The 24,290-nt window shown below is 41.7% G+C and overlaps 1 protein-coding gene across 1 annotated transcript in view; it reads left to right on the forward strand.

Annotated features, from left to right (window-relative positions):
• Positions 1 to 24,290, forward strand: part of GDPD4 (glycerophosphodiester phosphodiesterase domain containing 4) — a 349,739-nt gene that overhangs the window by 267,934 nt on the left and 57,515 nt on the right. Inside the window, exons 8-10 of the mRNA XM_085623257.1 lie at positions 974 to 1,119; positions 4,470 to 4,552; positions 23,506 to 23,656. Of these exons, the coding sequence (XP_085479383.1) occupies positions 974 to 1,119; positions 4,470 to 4,552; positions 23,506 to 23,656 (380 nt within the window). The remainder of the gene's footprint in view (positions 1 to 973; positions 1,120 to 4,469; positions 4,553 to 23,505; positions 23,657 to 24,290) is intronic.

Here is a 24,290-nt window from a genome sequence, read left to right on the forward strand (position 1 = left end):
GTCTGGTTTAATGTAATGAGTTGTTTGATACCTCGAAGAGCATACTTTGGTTGCACCGTTCAGGAGTTAGCACAGAAGCAGGGGCACTGTCTAATCCTTTGCTAATTGGACAACAAAATCTCCCCAGTAAAGATTCTAGTTTTGCGTGTTTACTGGTGGGGCATGTAAAATACATATCCTGCCCGTGTCATATGCAAGATGATGGACGGGGTGCTGAAACTTAATAACCACTCACCTCAAGCCAAGGGATCTGGGTTAAAATCATCAGCTGGAATTACTGGCATTGTGGGGTGTGGTAAGTATTGTTTGCAGTGTTACCACAACATTATAGGTTTTCACACAGAGAATGAGGAATTACTGCAGCTATTTGTGCTATCCAATGATTTCCTTAGCCGTTTCCACATTCGGGCCTTTTTCAAAGATACATTCCACTCGGTTTTCAGTCGTGATATGTGTCTGAGGAAAAAAACCTGAATGTGCGGATTTACTGCACAATTTGTAATCCTGATTTGAGAAGAAACTCCTATTTCTACCCGAATTGAGATGACCTCTAAAGTTGCAAAAAGTCCTTGAACAGAGATAATGGGCAATAGTTATTGAAATGGCTTAGAAATAAAAATGGTCTATGTCGTTCTAAAATATTTTATCCTTGCACATTATAAGGAAAAAAGGAATTTAATTTCCCGTTTAATTATTGTCACTATAAGAAATCTGAAAAAGGCATATTCCTGCAACATATTTGAGATTACTTAGAAAACATTCCACTAAACCTTTAGAGCACATGCAAGGAAAACTATAGTAAAAGGTTTCATGCTTGTTAACAATGGTGTATGAATGGTGCATATTTTTGCATTACATATACGTGAATAGGGGTATTATTTTGTAAAGTATTTCAGTGTGGTACCCTGGCTGCAGAAAGTAAACATTTGATTGGCTCAGTGATCTGTCATTCATTTCTTTCCACTTCCTGTAGTTTGTCAGGCGATCATCCTTGGTCCTTTCCTTGCTGTCCTAATCCTACTATACTTGATCCCACTGGGCATGTACTCCCCCTGCATCAGAGGCGAGGGCACACTGGGGCCCAAACCCGCTCTCTTCGGACACAGAGGCACGCCAGTGGTAGGTAAAAGGTGTTTATAATACTGACTCGTTCCTAGCTGCTTCCTTAGTTCTTCTGCCTTCTTTCCAGACCACAGGTTTACTGCATTTGAACCCTGTATGTTTCTTACTATTTGGTTCTGTCCATTCGATTACAAGTGGGCTATTTGAAAGAGAGTTGTCAAAGTATGTAGTGTGGCTCAATGTTTACTTTCTTAGGCCTATTTCAGTGTATCTGTTAAACACTTAAAAGGTGATGGAAGATGCTTGCAATACATCTAACCACTGGCAAACGCTCGGGTGGGATTCCAACTCATCGTTCTTTTGCCGACCATGCCACTTCAGGTCAGGGACAGCCGTATGCAAATCAGTCTTGGTCCTACTCCAATAGGAACAGGCCAGCCCGACTGCTAAGCCAGGTCCTCTCTGAACTGGAAAACAAGCAACCCAAGCCAGGTTTTGGCCTGATAGGGCCTCTTCAATCTGGTGTAGCTCGGTTCCAGTTGCACAGTGAGCAAAACAAGAATGAGTTTAAATGCTATCCAAGCAATCGCCAGGAGTTAGATGTATTGCAATCATTCCTCTCATCACCTGATGTGTGTTAGATGTTCAGTGTTTCTGTTGCCTGGCACCAGTCAAGGCATGAAAGACAATGGGATCTTTCACTGTTTATCTGGTGTAATATGTCAAATATCTAAGATTGCTGATTTTAGAATGTTTGTGTGTGTGTGTATGCAAGTTTTGTACACACACAATCGTTTTGTTCTATCAGTGGGTCTGGAACTAGGGGTGCTGGAGGTGCTTAAGCACCACCATGAAATCTGAAAGGGTTTAGATGGATAATGAGCAATAAAGGGGCCCTTCAATGGCTTTTCTTCTGGCAGCATTTTTGTGTTTAGAAAAAACACTGTCAGATATCCCCTATGCCTTTAGTGAGGCGATGTTACTGAACAGCACCCCCACTCAAAAATCGTTCCAGCACCGCTGGGTGCTATTGTTAAAGAAGAAATATCGTACTTTTATTATAAGTTAGGAGTCCGCAGTCAATAAAAAAAATATAGCAAGGATTACTTTCTATTGCTTGTTCTTTATGTATCCTTCGATCCTGTAAATAAAGGGACCTGTTTGTTCCTGCTACCATCCTAAGCCTACGCCCTTCCGCTTCTTTGTCTGAATTCTTCTGGGCGACAAGTGAATAGAACTATAGGATTACAAAACCCCACTGAGGCCTCCTGGAACTACAATTGAAGATAAAATACATCCCACCGGAATCATTGACATCTGGCAGATTACTGAAGATTTAAGTTCTGCAACTTCAAGAAGTGGTCCTACAACATGGAAGATGCAGCCGGCAACATGCTCCTCATGAGACAGAAATAGAGGGCGGGTTTTCTGCATGAAGGTAAACTCTCCCTGATTGAAACTCTAGTCCAGCGTGAAACTTACAAGTAAGACCTTCGACAGCCTTAAGTCAAGGAGCAACTTTCCACCCTAAATCTACCTAAAAGCGTCTGCCTATCTCCACTAGTCCCTTGGCCAATACTGAGGACAGTAATTATCTGAGTCTGTCATGTTTTCTTTCCACTTCCTTTAGTTTGTCAGCTGATCATCCTTGGTCCATTCCTTGCTGAAACATATACTTTAGCTTTTGCTTATTGGAGGTTAGGTTTTTAGTTCTAGCCTGTGCGTTAGACTTACTAACTGTGCTACATTTTGTATTTTGGCAACAGCATAGCTCTTTGGCAGGGTGCGCTGTTTCCAACAATTATTATGCTCATGCACTGTGCTGCATCACAAGCCCTTGATGATCATAAGGTTGAATAGACCTCTATGTTCGAAGGAGGCCGATGAGTCTTGGAAGCGCATGACATAGTGTGCAGTCTCTACTATGTGTGCTGAAGAGGTCGGCTACTGTGCTGCGTAGGCTGTTGGCAGAGAGTCAAGCCTGTGATACCCCAGATGTTCCAGCATGGTCTTGTGCTGACGGATATCCATGATTGTCGTTCTTTGAGTTTGTCGTTAAGTCCTTGTTTGTATTCTACTTTTGTAGAATAAAGTAAAACGAGCTGTATAGAAGAAACTGTGTCAGAGACTAGGAGGCCATGCAAACTAAATCCTGCTATAGTTAGGCTATATGGACTGAAGATGTGGTCCGAGTGAAAGTAGATGTTGATCTATGGTTGGTAAATTGTCAATTTTTCTCTAGGGGCGAAGTAATTGTCCTGTTACACACAACTACCACAAACAGACTGTGTGTGCTACAACTGTTGTAGAGTTCAAATCTCATAGCATGAATATGCTCAACTCTCCGTTGCTGCTGAGCTACTTACAAACGTAAGCTATATCCCTTGGCACATCAAGTTTATGAATATAACCATCACCCTAAATTAGTTGTATCTCCATACATTGTCTTTCACAAACCACTACTTTGTATTTATTGACAGAAAGAATTATGTTGTTTTTTCTCCATCCAAAGGTGAGACACATACAAAGGTAAGAACAAACAGTTCCTGCCATTGTAGAGGCCGTCACACAGGCCTATATGCCTGAAACAACCAGGTTTCTCACCTTCAATTTCAATTCAGGTAAATTTGCTCTTGATGAGATATCCTCTTACTGAGAATTGCATCCTGTTGTTATACCCCCATGACTACTCCTGTCCTTCTACATCTATTCAGTGCCCATCAACACAAGTTCATCTGTGTGCATGTTTAGGTCTGGCTTCACAGTGCAGCTGTTTGCAAAATGCATTGTTACATTTCTTTAAAATACACAGACGATTGGTTTCACCAAGAGGAGTTTTAGACACTCACCTGATGCGATTGGCTATTTGGTGTATCATTCTGCCTTCTAGGAATAGGAAGCGCTTCCACTGAAATGCATGAGGAACGATTTTCCATCAAAAACCAACTTAATCCTCAGCTGTTTGACGCATTCAATTGCATTGTATACAGAGAGTAATATGTTTTGCTATTTTTTCCAGGATTGGCAAAGTCAGTATTACAGACATTAATGTGAGAAATTGAATTTGTGCAGGCAACACATGTAAACAACGTTTATCAATGCCTGTGTCTAAATCAATACTTGTTTTTTGAAGCTATCTCCTCAACAGAAATTACATTTGAAGATGCTATTGTGTATAGATCAATATGCTATATGTTAGACAGAAGCATGAGAAATACTTTTGCCAGAATGTTTCTTGCATGTTGGGATTACATTGTGCACTTAGGTAAGTGAATCTCAAATATCTGAAGACAGAAGAAGGAAAGTGTGAAACTTGCTAAGATAAGGTCCAAAGAAACATAGGGTAGCATGGGATACATCTGTAATTTATGAACACGGGGTTTCCCTTTTTTGTCTTCTTGCAACAGCTGGCTCCTGAAAACACCAAATTGTCATTTGAGAAGACTATTGAGCATGGAGCAGCAGGCCTTGAAACTGATGTCACAATGAGGTAAGATGAATACAGCTGGGTTGTTGATGCAAGCACCACTTCATAGAGGAGGAGAAGTAAAATGTAGATAGTAATCACTGGTACTAATCTTATTGACCTTGGACAGCTAAACGGTTGAATTGGCCCTGCTACATATAAAGTTATGTTCTATAGATGACAAACAGATCTCAGAAGTGGTTAACTCACTGAGCTATTTTACCTGCTGAAATGGAAGCCACTCCTAAAAGATTGAGCACATATTCTAGTACTGGTTAACTAAGGGAGCATGGCAGTCAAGTTTCATCTCAATACATCCAAAACAGAATATTAAGAAAATATGAAGGTGTAAGAAATCGGGTTATTGGTTGAGGGGGGTGGAAGCCCTACTCGGGCAACAACCCCAATCCTTGCTTGGGTGAACTACAACAGTCACTATATTAACCTGTGCTTAACCCTCTGATAGCTTGACACAAAATCAGTCAGGCCTAATTTAGAGGCAATGAGAATGTTTATATAGCACACAAGCAGTAGTAAAGTGAAAACACAACACAAGAGATATCGCACACCAATTTAGAAAAATAGAGTACAAAAATAAAAATAAAATACCACCAAAAGGAAACAAATTAAATCCGTAGAATCGTAATTATGCAATTTCAAATGTTTAGGTAGAAATAGCACCAGAAAGCACTAATGGTCGGATTCTGGTCGTGCTAGACCAGGACAAAGTCACAAATTCAGGGTGACCGCGATGGAGTGTGGGCCAGATACAGGAAAAGCTGAAAAAGTTACCTTCTCAAAGTTTGATGTGCTGAGTTCAAAACTTCAGGATTTCACAGGAGGAGCTTAACTGCTGGCAGCTAAGGATCTAGGACCTGGGGAGGCACCTCTTGGGGATCATAAACTCATGCCAGCAGGGCCAAGTTGCAGCTGGTCAGCTGAGCAGGTGATTGGAGGCCTCTGGAGCTTGTTGTGTTCCTGTAGCCCACAACAGGAGGTGAGCCAACTGATCCTTGGAAGCACAAAAGTTAGCATGGGATGAAGGGAGCAGGTCCAGTCTTCCTTCTCAGGCAGAAGGTCAGGCCTCCAACAGCTGGGCAGTCCTCTGAATAACAAGGCAGCCATCGGGCAGCAGGACAGTAATCTAAGAACAAGGAAGTCCTTGTTCTGTAATGTCCACAGGTCCAAGAGTATACTAATGAGTGGCTCTGGAGGTCCAATATGTATACATGGTGCCACCCTTTAAGTTTGGAGAAACTTCCAACTCGACATCTGATGCTCAAAAGTTCCATCCTTCCCCTTACTTCCCAAGCCCAGGCTCCAAGAGGTCTAGGTTGACAAAAGGGTGGTGACAAGTTCCTTTAAGAGTTTGCTAGAGGCAGCCCATTGAAATGTAAGTAGGGCAGGTAACAACTCCCCTCCTAGCATCCTGTCAGGATGGCCCTCTCCCAGCTACACCCAGGTCCTATGGTCTGGGCCCGGTACGCATTCCTGATGGGGGAGCAATTAACAGGCTCAGCCAGATGAAAACTACTTCTATAAGGCCTCAAAAAGATTATGGCAGGAAAATGCCAACTTTCTAAACTTAAGCTATGAGACCTGGATGAATATCCAACGACTACAGATGCACTACTAAAACATCACTTAATCCTAAGTGTACAAGCAATTACATATGACCTGATTAGTATTTATTAAAGATTGAAATCAATCGTGAACTTAATCAACTTCAGTTCACACATGTGAAACAAAACATTAAAAAATTAACGATACGTGGATGAAAATGAGTAGTAGAATCTGCTTTTATTCTGCTGATAGCAGATAATCTTCAGAAAAGAAAGACACAAAGGTGCTTTTTCTCAGCAGTATAATTCAGCAAAACATCATTCCCAATGCATTTCGGGCTATGTTGCGCCCTTCATCAGGGGATTCTAGAACATTAGCAGTCACAATAAATGCCTTAATAATTAGAACACTGAAAGTGAACAGAATGCTTAAACAATACATATTAATGGGTTCAGAGGAGAGCAGGGCCGAAGATTTGAAAAGCATTGACTGAACAGAAAGAAAAATCCAAATAACAGCAAAAAGAAAAGCAAAGAAAAAAGAGAAGCAGGAAAAGATGATGCAAGACCAAGAGTTTAGAAATCACCCAATGTGCAACTCTATTTCTCGAAATAAAGAGAAGAGCCAGTCTAAAAGATGCCATGAGACTTAGCAACATGTCATGAAGTGAAGATATTGCATACAAGAAAAGCCACCGATCAGGAGATCACCCACTATACAGTGCTGATTAACACGAGTATACCAAAAAATAATGTACCTGCAGATAACGCCAAAATCAAGGCGCCGTGAATATTCCAGCTGAATCAAACTTACTAACAGCTGTGGAAATAACCAGCATAGCAACATTTAACTACAAAGAGGTATGTACGACAGAAAACAATGCCCAATAGTAAAAATTGCATACCTCTAAACGGCTATACGAACCTACCAAGAAGTGAAAGGAAAATCCAGTAATAGAAAAAATTTATAAAGATTGTAACTGCGACCCGTGGTGCTTAAGCCAAAGCTGAAAAGTGAAGTATGAAAACACGAGTCTTACCGACATAGACTCGCATATAGCCTTAACCCAAACGCTCAACCGTGGGAAACAGCGTCTCACAAAATGTGTGAATGACCTTTTTTAACAGATCACTTCTTGGCACTTAGGATAGGGTCAGACCCGGATCAATACTAAGGTATTCAGAAAAACCACAGACTGAAATAATGCTCTGTTATATCAGAGGTCCATCCGTGATCCTTAAAACGCCACCTTCCGTACTCCCAGTTTACCAGGATAAGGCAAATCACATCTGTCCCAATCCTAAGTGCCAAGACTATACAGGAATACAAATAAAATTTTATGGCCAGGGGTTATCCTCTGGATTCAATGCAAAGAGTTTCATCACTATATACATTAATATTAACGTGGCATATCGGTATTCAACAACAATAGCGCATGAAGAAGACGTCCAGCTCAAGATGTATGTTTCTTAGTAAATGTTCTTCTTTATTTTTCACAAGTAGATGTTCTTTACATTCCACATATCATAGCCTCATAGCCAACACGTTTCGTCTCCAACGAGACTTCTTCAGGGCTTACACGTATGGCATACAACGTATTCCTTAAAAGTTCATATGATTCAGATCCAATGGTCATGGGTTATCTATAGATCACACAGTTCTCTGCAGAAGTCCAAAGTGTGGAGTGAGCCTGTCTGTCTCCTAGGAGATTTCTGAATAGAGGAGCAGCTTCCAACTCCCAGGCCAGCAAACCTTGCCTGAGGTCCACTGGATGTAGTGAATCAAGGTGAAGCAAGAGCACTGCAGGTTACAAGAAGTGATCTGTTGAAAAAGGTAATTCACACACGAACTACACCCAGAGAGGTATTTATTTCAACTTTCTCATCACATTCGCATTTGGTCAAGAGGATTGTGTTAAACCTTTGGGAGTTGCTTCAATCCGAATCTAATATTGGTGGTATATTTGCCAATATCCTGTTTTCATATAAACGTTCAAGAAATCTTAAGGACATATTGACATCACCCTTAAACACCACAGAGTGTGCACACAAGGACATGACCAAGTGTTTAAATTGCTCGCATTGCAATAATAATGTGATAACGGGTAAACAAATGTCTCATCCCAGATCAGGCAAGAATATTGCATTTAATTTTACTGCTAATTGCAATAGTTCTCACGTCATTTTTGTCATCAAATGTCCGTGCGGTCTTATGTATGTTGGAAAAACTGAGAGGTCCCTTCGGACCAGAATCACCGGTTACAGAGTCGAATACGCACTAAAACCATGAGTTTGCCTTTGTCACAACACTGGTTAGCTAATAACCACACCATAGCGCAACTCAGATTCAGTGTAGTAAAAATTGTCAAACCATCACCAGAGAAAGATGTGTCTAGACTTCTGTTGCAGCGTGAAACTCATTGGATTTGGTTTTTGGGGTCTTTCGAGAAACAGAGTTGCATGTTGGGTGATTTCTAAACTCTTGGTCTTGCGTCATCTTTTCCTGCTTCTCTTTTTTCTTTGCTTTTCTTTTTGCTGTCATTTTGATTTTTCTTTCTGTTCAGTCAATGCTTTTCAAGTCTTCGGCCCTGCTCTCCTCTGAACCCATTAATATGTATTGTTTAAGCATTCTGTTCACTTTCAGTGTTCTAATTATTAAGGCATTTATTGTGACTATTAATGTCCTAGATGCCCCTGATGAAGGGTGCACCATAGCCCGAAATGCATTGGGAATGATGTTTTGCTGAATTATACTGCTGAGAAAAAGCACCTTCATGTCTTTCTTTTCTGAAGATTATCTGCTATCAACAGAATAAAAGCAGATTCTCCTGCTCGTCTTCATCCACGTGTCGTTAATTTTTTAATATTTTGTTTCACATGTGTGAACTGAAGTTGATTACGTTCACGATTGATTTCAATCTTTAATACATACTAATCAGTTCATATGTAATTGCTTGTACACTTAGGATTAAGTGATGTTTTAGTAGTGCATCTGTAGTCCTTGGATATTCATCCAGGTCTCATAGCTTACATTTGTATTAGGCGGCTGACAGAGCCTCCTACCAGTTGCACACTTTCTACATATTAAAATTTGGAATAATTGAGTACTATAGTTGAATTAGTCTATCTTGAGCGCATCTTAGCTGCTACTTCTTTTTTTGTACATACAACTTTCTAAACGTGGCATTTTCAAAATTGTAATATAAAATCTGTTTCTTACCTTTAAGAGGATTTAAAATTACAATTCATTTGAGTCTAAACATGACATTTCTACCTGCTCCCATTCAAATGTTAGCACTTATTGAATGTAATATGGTAACCCAATGTTATCCCATGGGAGAGGTAGGCCTTGCAGAAGTGTAAAACGAATTAAGAAGTTTTTCACTACTAAGTAATGTAAAACTTAAAAACACATGTCCTACTTTTTAAATACAATGAACCCTGTCCTATGGGCTGTTAAGGGCCTACTTTAGAAGTGACTTGTATACATTAAAAAGGAAGGTTTACACCTGGCAAAAGGTTCATTGTGCCAGGTCGAATTGTCAGTTTTGAAATGCATTACAGCTGCTATGGCAGCCCTGAGACATGTTTTGAATGGCTACTTTTAAAGGGTAAACAATAAAAAGATATCTCAAAAATAGAGTGGGGGTCTAAGGGATATAAGTTTAAAGACTCAAACAGTAAATAATCCCCAATTCTACATATCAAAACAAAGAAAACTGTGTCTGAAAAATCAAGTGACCTTGAGAAATGCTACACCGCAAATACTGCAACAACATGAATGTTCATACCAAAATATCACACTGGATATATATAAGCATTAAAAATCTGTAAATGCATAAAAGGTTCCCATCACCCACTAGAAGTGGCTCGCTTCATCATTTGGGAAACCAGGGACTTATCAGAGAACCATCCACCACCAAATGAACGTGGATCAGGGTTCAGAGTTTGTCCCGGACGCAACTGGAAATGTTGCTTCAATGGAAGGAACCAATCTACAAAATGGTATTGGGTGATGTGTGCAGTGCGAGTGAAATAAGTGTGATTGATAAAATTGGAAAACAAGGCACAGAGAAATTTTATTTGAGTGCTGCCTTGATGCCAAATTAAAACAGTGCTGTGACAGTTTAAACAAATAACTGTGTTGGATCTGGTCTACATGTTTCAGCTGATGGGTAGATTATACCCCAGCTTTCGTCAGGACCATGACAAGCTACTGCATATTATACGTGAAAAACCAGGTAAATCATACAACCTGAACCTGTGATAGGTATAGGAGAAATTACCTGTGGGAGTGGAAACAAACACAGTGAGAAGTAAATAGAAAAAGTGCAGCAATATATTTTATAGGTCACAAGACGCATAAAAATGTTATTCAATTATGCAAGATACATATTAGTATAAGCACCACGTCAAATAATTGAGATGCTAGCTATTTGTCACTTACCCGATCAGTTCTGGGTATGCGCCTCGCCTCACCTGGCAACTGCTCAGGCTTAAGGAGGCACCGCTCTAAGAAATAAATGAAAGGTATAGTCCAAAAATAAGAGTCCAACAATACCTAAAAATGAAAACGCTTATCCTTAAAACCAAGTGGGGAAAGCTGGGAGTCGACCCTCGAGAAGAAACTAAGCCCTGTGTGAGCGTGATGTCCAAACATTCATAATGGTTACTTTATGACAACAACACCCACATTAGTGTTGTTGGACCGTGCTACAAAGGGTATCTATAGTAGTAGGAGCACATAGTATATGAACCACATTGCTCGCGTATGCAATGTCGTCTCTCATGTTACAAAATGCCGAAAAAGCAAGAAATCTAGCTAGATATTATGACATTATAGCATGTTGGAATATAAGTATAATAATCTAGTCAAAAACGTGGAACTTGCTCTACTGCCAGTAAGGTAGCCTATCTCAGAAACTGTATCATGAGTGGAAGTGACTATATCTGCCCCGTGATCAATTCACAGTAGCAAACAGTCGAACAAAAGGCATGTTTAAATTAAAACAGAGGTCCGTTGTTTAAAAAGTGTGCGCACAGGTCTTACCTATCCGTCGGTACCTCAAACGGCTGCCGAGCCAGAAGGGGAGGTACGCGATCCTGATGGTATCGACCTTTATAGAACAGGGACCCGTGATGTCGGATCGGCGTGGAGAGGAGCAGAGTGATGACGTGAAGACGTCATTACGTCTAGCCCAAGTTACCATGGGAGTTGTAGTCATTCATATCGAGTCTACGAAAGACCAACCAGGTAGTTTAGTAGTCGTGCGTAGGAATTGCGGGTATGTCAGAATTAGGATGAGGATTCCAATTATACAAAAACAACCTACAAGTTATATGAATCACCATCAACTAGGGAGTTGTACTACTTTTAAATAATTTCTTGTACACGGTAATCGATCATTTGCTCACTGGACATCACTTTGACTATCTCGACATCGCTTAAACCATATGAGCTCTCAAAGGAAGATATCTTATGTTAGTGACCTGAGCTGGCATAAAGACGACCGATCAGGTAAGTAAGCCAGAGTGGTACAAATGGCATACCAATACAGACCCAAATCGAAAAGCAGTAACTGGAAAAGTGTGAGTGAGAATCCACAATGTAGAGAGCAATTAAGGTTGTGAAACTAGAAAATACAGGACGACTTGCAGGTTCAGTAAATCGCCATCCACTAGAGAGTAGTACTGCTTTCTACTGGTTCATCACAGCGATGTCCATGGTATTTGATCATTTAATCCCTGGACATCGCTTTTGAGTCTAAAAACCCATTTCTGCTGTCGGAGAAAAAGAAATTTCTTTATATCAGTGATGTGTGGTGGGATGAAAGGTTGTTCCAGAATGAGCCATCTCAAATCCTCGGGTTTGTGATTTAGAGCAAGAAAATGACTGGTTAATCTGGTAGCTTGATTATTGCGTCTTATGGTACTCTTATGTTCACCGATACGGACTTTGATCTTAAGTGTTGTCATCCCTATGTATCGAAGTAAACAAGGGCATGTTATCTGGTAAATCACTTTTTCCGAGTTACAGTTCGTATGTTTACGTAAGATCCAAGGTTTATCCAACCCTAAATCAACTGATTTGATTTGTTGAGTCTGAGGGCATGCAGAACAAGAGCCACACGGATAGTGGCCCTGTATTGGTGGCAGATCCCAAAGTGTTGATGCTTTCAAACCTGGTTTTGCTTTAGGTCTTGTGTGGACAAGGTTGTCACGCAAACTGGAACCTCGTTTGAAGGAATACAAAGGGAGTGGAATCTTGTCATTTCCAAGATTAAGTATGTGCCAATGTTTACGTACTGACTTTTGTACATTATTGGATAATGTACTGAAGGTAGTGACTAAAGTCATTCTAGTCAATGGTTCCTTAGGACCTGGAGGTTCAAGCAGAGCGTCTCTGTTATTGTTAGACGCCCGTTTATAGGCTTGTTTCACCAAGTAGGTTGGGTATTGTCTGACTTTAAGTTGTTTAGAGAGTTCATCAGCGTGGAATAGAAAACTATCTTTCGTGGAGCAATTCCTGCGAATGTGCAGGAACTGTCCTACTGGCAGATTTTGTCGGAGAGATTTAGGATGGTGACTGTGAAAGCTCAGGTGAGAATTCTTCGTCTGAGGTTTTTTGTACAATTCACTTCCCAAGGTACCTAATGTAGGGTAGATAGTGATGTCTAAAAAGGGGAGTCTGGTCTTTTCATGCGTGACTGTAAAATTCAAAAAGTTGTTTTGAGAATTCAGCCAAGAGTGAAAATCCAATAGGGTAGCCACAGTACCGTGCCAGACCACCAAGATATCATCTATATATCTCTTCCAGCAGGCAATCTGCCCGCGGAAGGGATTCTGGTCAGTAAGCACAATATCCTGTTCAAAACAGTGAACATAGAGATTGGCCAGACTGGGTGCGAAAATACTCCCCATTGATGTACCGGAGACTTGGAGAAAGATGGTTTCTTCAAATCTGAAGAAGTTCTCCGTCATCGCCAGTCTGGCACATTCCATGATAAAGTGTGTGGGTGTTATGGTGTCACGGTCTCTGTTATCCAGGAGACCCCTGATGGCTTCGAGGGTCTCTTCTTGGGGGATGCAAGTGTACAATGATTCCACATCGAAACTGACCAAGAGGTCAGTCTCGATATTGAGCAATCTGTGGTAGTAGTCGTAAGACGTCCTTAGTATCTTGTAGGAAAGTGGGAATTTCTCTGACCATAGGTCTTAGGAAAAAATCGACAAAAGTAGATAGGGGTTCCAAAAGAGAACCAATGCCAGATATGATGGGACGTCCAGGTGGTGGTCTTGTTGTTTTGTGTATTTTTGGCAGTATGTAAAAATACGCCATAATTGGAAATTTGGTGATGAGAAACTCGGATTCTTGTGAAGTAATCCACCCTGACTCTCTCGCTTCATTGACAAGATCATGAATCTCAATGGATAATCTTGTTGTGGGATCCTCTGCAAGGACCCGGTATGATTTGGTATCATTAAGTTGTCTAAGGCACTCGTCTCGATAGGTGATAGTGTCCAGGATGACTATAGCACCGCCTTTATCGGCAGGCTTGATGGTGATACTATCGTCATTCTGGAGAGTTTGCAAGGCCTATTTCTCAATACTGGGTAAGTTTTGATATACTCGATCACTCTTAGAGTCAAGTAGAGTGATATCATGTATGACTGCTTGCTCAAAAACTTTCACCTGGTCTGGTGTAAGATGAGCAGGAGGATTGAAATTGGAAGGTGGTTTTAAACCAGTATTTGAGGAATGCAGAGGGTCAGATGTATCTACGACCATTGCGTCTTTGTTTTTAAAGAAAAAATGCAAACGTATTTTTCTGAAGAACTTTTCAATCTCTTGTCTTAGCTGAAAGGGATCACCTACATTAGTAGGTACAAAACCTAGACCCCTATTGAGGACATTCAGTTCTGCTGTAGTACTACAGCATCCTGCTGTAGTTCCTGCGAATGTGCAGGAAATGTCCTACTGGCAGATTTTGTCGGAGAGATTTAGGATGGTGACTGTGAAAGCTCAGGAGAGAATTCTTCGTCTGAGGTTTTTTGTACAATTCACTTCCCAAGGTTCCTAATGTAGGGTAGATAGTGATGTCTAAAAAGGGGAGTCTGGTCTTATCATGCGTGACTGTAAAATTCAAAAAGTTGTTTTGAGAATTCAGCCAAGAGTGAAAATCCAATAGGGTAGCCACAGTACCGTGCCAGACCGCCAAGATATCATCTATATATCTCTTCCAGCAGGCAGTCTGCCCGCGGAAGGGATTCTGGTCAGTAAGCACAATATCCTGTTCAAAACAGTGAACATAGAGATTGGCCAGACTGGGTGCGAAAATACTCCCCATTGATGTACCGGAGACTTGGAGAAAGATGGTTTCTTCAAATCTGAAGAAGTTCTCCGTCATCGCCAGTCTGGCACATTCCATGATAAAGTGTGTGGACGTTATGGTGTCACGGTCTCTGTTATCCAGGAGACCCCTGATGGCTTCGAGGGTCTCTTCTTGGGGGATGCAAGTGTACAATGATTCCACATCGAAAATGACCAAGAGGTCAGTCTCGATATTGAAAGCAATCTGTGGTAGTAGTCGTAAGACAAGCATCCTGCTGTAGTACTACAGCAGAACTGAATGTCCTCAATAGGGGTCTAGGTTTTGTACCTACTAATGTAGGTGATCCCTTTCAGCTAAGACAAGAGATTGAAAAGTTCTTCAGAAAAATACGTTTGCATTTTTTCTTTAAAAACAAAGACACAATGGTCGTAGATACATCTGACCCTCTGCATTCCTCAAATACTGGTTTAAAACCACCTTCCAATTTCAATCCTCCTGCTCATCTTACACTAGACCAGGTGAAAGTTTTTGAGCAAGCAGTCATACATGATATCACTCTACTTGACTCTAAGAGTGATCGAGTATATCAAAACTTACCCAGAATTGAGAAACAGGCCTTGCAAACTCTCCAGAATGACGATAGTATCACCATCAAGCCCGCCGATAAAGGCGGTGCTATAGTCATCCTGGACACTATCACCTATCGAGACGAGTGCCTTAGACAACTTAATGATACCAAATCATACCGGGTCCTTGCAGAGGATCCCACAACAAGATTATCCATTGAGATTCATGATCTTGTCAATGAAGCGAGAGAGTCAGGGTGGATTACTTCACAAGAATCCGAGTTTCTCGTCACCAAATTTCCAATTATGGCGTATTTTTACATACTGCCAAAAATACACAAAACAACAAGACCACCACCTGGACGTCCCATCATATCTGGCATTGGTTCACTTTTGGAACCCCTATCTACTTTTGTCGATTTTTTCCTAAGACCTATGGTCAGAGAAATGCCCACTTTCCTACAAGATACTAAGGACGTCTTACGACTACTACCACAGATTGCTTTCAATATCGAGACTGACCTCTTGGTCATTTTCGATGTGGAATCATTGTACACTTGCATCCCCCAAGAAGAGACCCTCGAAGCCATCAGGGGTCTCCTGGATAACAGAGACCGTGACATCATAACACCCACACACTTTATCATGGAATGTGCCAGACTGGCGATGACGGAGAACTTCTTCAGATTTGAAGAAACCATCTTTCTCCAAGTCTCCGGTACATCAATGGGGAGTATTTTCGCACCCAGTCTGGCCAATCTCTATGTTCACTGTTTTGAACAGGATATTGTGCTTACTGACCAGAATCCCTTCCGCGGGCAGATTGCCTGCTGGAAGAGATATATAGATGATATCTTGGTGGTCTGGCACGGTACTGTGGCTACCCTATTGGATTTTCACTCTTGGCTGAATTCTCAAAACAACTTTTTGAATTTTACAGTCACGCATGATAAGACCAGACTCCCCTTTTTAGACATCACTATCTACCCTACATTAGGTACCTTGGGAAGTGAATTGTACAAAAAACCTCAGACGAAGAATTCTCTCCTGAGCTTTCACAGTCACCATCCTAAATCTCTCTGACAAAATCTGCCAGTAGGACAGTTCCTGCACATTCGCAGGAATTGCTCCACGAAAGATAGTTTTCTATTCCACGCTGATGAACTCTCTAAACTTAAAGCCAGACAATACCCAACCTACTTGGTGAAACAAGCCTATAAACGGGCGTCTAACAATAACAGAGACGCTCTGCTTGAACCTCCAGGTCCTAAGGAACCATTGACTAGAATGACTTTAGTCACTACCTTCAGTACATTATCCAATAATGTACAAAAGTCAGTATGTAAACATTGGCACATCCTTAATGTTGAAAATGACAAGATTCCACTCCCTTTGTTTTCCTTCAAACGAGGTTCCAGTTTGCGTGACAATCTTGTCCACACAAGACCTAAAGCAAAACCAGGTTTGAAAGCATCAACACTTTGGGATCTGCCACCAATACAGGGCCACTATCCTTGTGGCTCTTGTTCTGCATGCCCTCAGACTCAACAAATCAAATCAGTTGATTTAGGGTTGGATAAACCTTGGATCTTACGTAAACATACGAACTGTAACTCGGAAAAAGTGATTTACCAGATAACATGCCCTTGTTCACTTCGATACATAGGGATGACAACACGTAAGATCAAAGTCCGTATCGGTGAACATAAGAGTACCATAAGACGCAATAAACAAGCTACCAGATTAACCAGTCATTTTCTTGCTCTATATCACAAACCCGAGGATTTGAGATGGCTCATTCTGGAACAACCTTTCATCCCACCACACATCACTAATATAAAGAAATTTCTTTTTCTCCGAGAGCAGAAATGGGTTTTTAGACTCAAAAGCGATGTCCAGGGATTAAATGATCAAATACCATGGACATCGCTGTGACGAACCAGTAGAAAGCAGTACTACTCTCTAGTGGATGGCGATTTACTGAACCTGCAAGTCGTCCTGTATTTTCTAGTTTCACGACCTTAATTGCTCTCTACATTGTGGATTCTCACTCATACTTTTCCAGTTACTGCTTTTCGATTTGGGTCTGTATTGGTATGCCATTTGTACCATTCTGGCTTACTTACCTGATCGGTCGTCTTTATGCCAGCTCAGATCACTAACATAAGATATCTTCCTTTGAGAGCTCATATGGTTTAAGCGATGTCGAGATAGTCAAAGCGATGTCCAGTGAGCAAATGATCGATTACCGTGTACAAGAAATTATTTAAAAGTAGTACAACTCTCTAGTTGATGGTGATTCATATAACTTGTAGGTTGTTTTTCTATAATTGGAATCCTCATCCTAATTCTGACATACCCGCAATTCCTATGCACGACTACTAAACTACCTGGTTGGTCTTTCGTAGACTCGATATGAATGACTACAACTCCCATGGTAACTTGGGCTAGACGTAATGACGTCTTCACGTCATCACTCTGCTCCTCTCCACGCCGATCCTACATCACGGGTCCCTGTTCTATAAAGGTCGATACCATCAGGATCGCGTACCTCCCCTTCTGGCTCGGCAGCCATTTGAGGTACCGACGGATAGGTAAGGCCTGTGCGCACACTTTTTAAACAACGGACCTCTGTTTTAATTTAAACATGCCTTTTGTTCGACTGTTTGCTACTGTGAATTGATCACGGGGCAGATATAGTCACTTCCACTCATGATACAGTTTCTGAGATAGGCTACCTTACTGGCAGTAGAGCAAGTTCCACGTTTTTGACTAGATTATTATACTTATATTCCAACATGCTATAATGTCATAATATCTAGCTAGATTTCTTGCTTTTTCTGCATTTTGTAACATGAGAGACGACATTGCATACGCGAGCAATGTGGTTCATATACTATGTGCTCCTACTACTATAGATACCCTTTGTAGCACGGTCCAACAACACTAATGTGGGTGTTGTTGTCATAAAGTAACCATTATGAATGTTTGGACATCACGCTCACACAGGGCTTAGTTTCTTCTCGAGGGTCGACTCCCAGCTTTCCCCACTTGGTTTTAAGGATAAGCGTTTTCATTTTTAGGTATTGTTTGACTCTTAACTTTGGACTATACCTTTCATTTATTTCTTAGAGCGGTGCCTCCTTAAGCCTGAGCAGTTGCCAGGTGAGGCGAGGCGCATACCCAGAACTGTTCGGGTAAGTGACAAATAACTAGCATCTCAATTATTTGACGTGGTGCTTATACTAATATGTATCTTGCATAATTGAATAACATTTTTATACGTCTTGTGACCTATAAAATATATTGCTGCACTTTTTCTATTTACTTCTCACTGTGTTTGTTTCCACTCCCACAGGTAATTTCTCCTATACCTATCACAGGTTCAGGTTGTATGATTTACCTGGTTTTTCACGTATAATATGCAGTAGCTTGTCATGGTCCTGACGAAAGCTGGGGTATAATCTACCCATCAGCTGAAACATGTAGACCAGATCCAACACAGTTATTTGTTTAAACTGTCACAGCACTGTTTTAATATGGCATCAAGGCAGCACTCAAATAAAATTTCTTTGTGCCTTGTTTTCCAATTTTATCAATCACACTTATTTCACTCGCACTGCACACATCACCCTATACCATTTTGTAGATTGGTTCCTTCCATTGAAGCAACATTTCCAGTTGCGTCCGGGACAAACTCTGAACCCTGATCCACGTTCATTTGGTGGTGGATGGTTCTCTGATAAGTCCCTGGTTTCCCAAATGATGAAGAGAGCCACTTCTAGTGGGTGATGGGAACCTTTTATGCATTTACAGATCTTTAATGCATATATATATCCAGTGTGATATTTTGGTATGAACATTCATGTTGTTGCAGTATTTGCGGTGTAGCATTTCTCAAGGTCACTTGATTTTTCAGACTTACAGTTTTCTTTGCTTTGATACTTTTAAAGGGTGGCAAAATGAGTGCTATTGCCCACTAATAGCATTTAATTTACAGACCCTGTGTACCCATGGTACAATATACGCGGGACGTACAATTAAATTAAATGTAGCAATCAGGTGTAAACCAAAAAGACCATGTTTTAGGGGGTGAGCACTGGTTAGCAGAGGTAAAGTGCACAGAGTCCTAAACGACAACAACAAATGATTTCAGAAAACAGGAAGGATGAAAGTAAAAGGTTTGGGGGTGACACTGCAGAGAGGGCCATGTTCAACAGATGGTTTAAGAATCTTCCACGAGTCCAATGGTAAAATGAATTGTGTAACATGACGATTATTGCAGTTAATGCATGATGTTTGTAAAAAAATAACAATCAATAAATAAATAAATAGGCACCAATAAATATAATAAAGGAAAGAGGAAATGATCGCATGGATCCCACAGCATTTCAGCTGTATTCTAACTTTTTTTTTGCTTAGTATGATTCTATATTTTGAGATCAACTGGTGCCTGGCTCTGTTAAACTGCCGCCAAGGATATCTGTTTTAGCAAGGAATAGCATAAACTCCTTTCTGGACTATGTGGCCCTGTCATTACTTCAATAAATATAATAACATTTGTTATGGAATGGAAAGGTGCCACTTGCAAGTTGAGCCTCCTGGTATATCATATGGCAAGTATCATGATATGGGTTATAGTCACACAAAGGGGCAACAGAGGGCTGACATTGTGGAAGATTAAAGTTAATTATTTATCAGTAGTTAGAATTATAATAAAGATTTGTAAAAAAACGAGGAGGGCCTTTAACCCAGCGAGACCACAGATGTCCCACCTTCCCAAGACCTCTGCAACAAACTCTGCACCTTCTTCCACTAGAAGATCAAACAGATCTATGACAGCTTCAATACACAGGACCCTGCCACTACGTTCACCACCATGACACGCAACCACGCCGCACCCCAACCGATCCTGCTCAACTGAACTCCGCTTACCACAGTGAACAACACACCCTAGACAATGAAAAGCATCCATTTAGGAGCCCCATCGGATCCTTGCCCGTACCACATCTTCCACACAGCAGCTTCGCCACACCATCAACTGCTCCATCGAAACCACCACCTACCCAGACTCCTGGAAACAAACCCTTGCTGAAGAAACCATCCACAGACATGACTGAACACAAGAACTTCAGACCAATCTCCCTCCTCCCCTATCCAGCCAAAGTCATTGAGAAGGCCATCAACGCCCATTTCGCAGAGTACATCGAAGAGAACCACATCCTGGACATCACCCATTCAGGCTTCCCGAAGCAAACACAGCACCGAGACCATACTCCTCGCCGCCACTGACGACATCCACTCCCTTCTCGACCGGGGAGAAACCGCAGCCCTCATTCTACTGGACCTCTCGGCTCCCTTCGACACCGTCTCCCACACCGCACCCTAATCATGAGATTCCATGACGCCGGCATCTGTGACAAGGCACTGGACCGGATCAACTCCTTCCTGATTGGCCAAACACAGCGAGTCAGACTACCCCCATCCCTCTCAGAACCTGCAGAGATCAGCTGTGGAGTGCCCCAGGACCCAGTGCCCTGACCTCACCCTCTTCAACATCTACATGGCTCCCCTCACAGCCATCGTCAGAAGCCATGGCCTCAACATTGTCTCATACGCCAGCAATACCCTGCTGATCATCTCCTTCACCAAAGACCCCACAACCACCAAAATCAACTTTTACAACAGAATAAAGGCTTTCGCTACCTAGATGCGAGACAGCTGCTTCAAACTCAACTCGGACAAAACCAAAGTACTCATCCTGGGACCCACCCCCTCAGCCTGGGACAACTCCTGGTGGCCCGCCGCGCTAGGACCCCTCCCACCCCCATGGACTACGTACGCAACCTTGGCATCTTAATGGACTCCTCGCTCTCAATGAACTGCCAAATCAATGCAGTATCCTCATCCTGTTTCCACATGCTCTGCCTGCTTCGAAAGATGTTCAGATCGCGCCCCAAGGAATCCAGAAAGACGGTCACCCACGCACTCATCACCAGTAGACTGGACTACGGCAACGCATTCTACGCCGGCATCACCCAGAAGCAGCTCAGGAAACTACAGAACATCCAAAACACTGCTGTCTGACTGGTCCTCGACATCCCCCGCCACAGCCACATGACACAACACCTCAGACAACGCCACTGGCTCCCAGTCAACAAGAGAATCACCTTCAATCTTCTCACACATGCCTACAAAGCTCTCCATGACGCAGGACCAGCATATCTCAACCACTGCCTCAACTTCCACACACCCGCCAGACAACTCTGCTCCGGCCATCTTGCCCTGGCCTCTGTCCCTCCCATGAAACCACAAGACAAGCACCGGAGGAAGATATTTTTCCTGCCTCGCCACAAAGACCTGGAACACCCTGCCCCTCCACCTCAGGCATGCCGCGTCGTTCATGAAGGACTTCAAGACCTGGCTCTTTGACTGAACCTCCACACCCAGATGGACCAGCACCCCCCCCCCCCCCGGGTGAGTAACCGTGCTATACAAACACCTAATTGATTGATTTAACAACTTGTATTGCCCAAGGTAGAATGGCAATAATGCTATTAGGACATTTCACCCATTGAGGATAGAATGTTCTAAAATAAACAGGGAGAAACAGAAAGTCATTATTAGCCCCAAAGCACTTTGCTGACAGTGTACTGGTTGATGTTTTCAGGGAGCAGGCATTGTTACTGCATAAGCTGCTTTCTCTGAGTATTGTTCCTTGTTTGCACCTGGAGTCTAGACCAAATCAGCCTGTTCCAAGAAAAATTTCCAGGAAAAAATAAATGACCTGCTACAAATTGAATCTTAGTCAATGCCACCAGGAGAACATTTAGTGAGCATAAGCTGCCTAGAGGTGTCTTTGGCAGGAATGCTCAGGTAGCAACATCTAACTCAGAGTGTATTGGGAAGAGGATGTTGCCTAACGGTTAGAGCGGCTGACCTTGAAGCTGTGGAACCGGGTTCGAGTCTTGGCAAGGGACGCTCAACGTACTGTGATTCTGGGCAAATCACTTAATCTCCCCGTTCCTTAAATGTGTCTGTCCGTAATGCAACTGGTGCTCACGTAAAGCGCTGTGATACCTTTGGGTCAAGTTCGTACTATATAAAACTCCGACAAAAAAAAAAATTCAGGCATGTACGAATGATCATGATCTTATTCAGTAACTCATCGAATAACATCTCAATTATAACAACCTTCGTGATATCCCATAATTAAAATTCAAAGAATAAACAATCATTAACATGCGAGTGCAGACAGTACAAAGTGTATTACGTCCCTGTGAAGCATTGCCGAGACCCCTTGCTGGCTTTCCAAAAGCCAGTATGGCAGAGGGACGATAGTGCTCTGGCACATAGCAGTATGCACTACTCTGATTCAAAGTCTCACAGATGTCCTGTGATGCAGCCTTTTATAGCTGATAGGTTGACAGTCGTTGTCATTGATAGAGTGGTAAACTTTAATGTGTTCACCTTAGTTTTTTCCATTCTTCAATGATGTGGCTGTTAGTCCATATGAAGCAGGAGATTGACATCTGTTTATGACAAAAGCATATCTCAATGTGTTCTCCTCCTGCCCTTTGGAACCAGTACAGTCTTCCAGATTTCCTAAATGTCTTTATCAGTGATGTATATGTTCATAACATGTCAAATCAGGCTGCCCTCTTCCTCCTGGAAATGGTCCTAAACTTGGTGATCTAACTAGGGAACGGAAACTCGACTCAACTGTTTCTGATCATACGTTATTTGTTGAACATTTACTGATGTAAAGCGCTCCGATATCCTCGGGTCTTGCCAGTGCTATATAAAACTCTTAAATAAAATAAATAAATAGAAACTGGGGCCATGTATTTGGCTTCATTACACAATCCTTGGCAGTGTGTATGCTAGCAAAGGCAACATGTTTAAGAGGCTCTTAGAACATGCAATAGGTCTTCACATTTGCACATAGACATCAACTAAGCCAAGTTAAGCATTGCGTGACGTCAAGCTTCTTGTGCAGACAGAACCCTTCATATTACAAGGTGTTCGGATGCTATACAAAACACCTTAACCATAAATAATTCAGATATGATTTCGTGAGTTGAGTGCTCGCTGCTGACATCTGGTGTGACAAGGATGGTCATAAATACAAAACATAGCAGGGCCAGCTCTTCATACTGAGTTTGAGAAATTGATCATCAATAAATTAAGTAATATTAATATTTGTTATTTATACCGCTGACCTCTCGAAACTGCAGTAGTAAGTGCTATGTAAAAAGAAGTGATTATTTTCATTATTATAAGTAAACATAAATTAATTGTTGTTGTAATAAGTGGCTCCTGTGACCTTTTTTTTTTCTCCGGGTGTAGTCTATTGTGCGCCCAGGGTGACAGTGCTTTGAACTAGAACAAAGACATACATGGGAATGTTTCTCGTTGCTTGATTTGATCTTGATATTTTATAAAACATGGGTGTATTAGAGATATTCTGGTCATTTGAAATTAGTGTCTCTAAACATTGTATTCCATTTTTAAAGCTATGATGGTATCCCTTTCTTAATGCACGACGGCACTTTAAAGAGAACAACCAATGTCCACGAGGTCTATCCAAACCTAACCAAGGAGAATGCTGCTATGTTTACATGGGATGCACTGAAGAGCTTGAATGCTGGGAAGTGGTTTGTTAAGGTAAGATTGTGATGCTTATTAAATCAGTGCACTTTATCTCAAGTTGTTATTGTAGAACCAGTAGCATCAGAACATTGAGGACTTGCGTATGTTTCTGCTCAGGCCGTGTCTTTTGAGAACAATAGCAATAGTGGCACATAGCAGTAAATTGTCCAGATGTTAGCACATTTCATCTTTAAAGCTAGTGAAAAAGCACCCGTGATCCAAATACAGGATTAGATCAACGGGAAAAAACGTCCACTGGACTTCCAGTACTGCTTCAGACCACTCTGCAGTGCAGAGATCGCTTCCCTTCGAGTAGACGACAATGACCCCCACATCAATGACAAAAATGACCCTGCCTCCTGATCACGTTTGATCTCTCAGCAGCCATTGAGACGGTTTGACACCAAACTGTGATCCATATCCTAGCCTTCATCACAAGCCTGGACCACATTGTCCAGATGGAAACCACAAAAAGCCATAAACTCACTGCCCTCCTGTGGAGCACTCCCAGGATCTTTTCCCCAAGGATCGTTCCCTCTCAATCATCTCCAGCATCTACATGGAACTCTTTGATTTCACACATTTCAAAAACATCAAGGCCCTTTGTTATGCTGATGGCACACAACTCGACCTTAAAATCTCCTCCATC

The sequence above is a fragment of the Triturus cristatus genome, chromosome 8 (assembly GCF_964204655.1).
Source record: "Triturus cristatus chromosome 8, aTriCri1.1, whole genome shotgun sequence".
Lineage (NCBI taxonomy): Eukaryota > Metazoa > Chordata > Amphibia > Caudata > Salamandridae > Triturus > Triturus cristatus.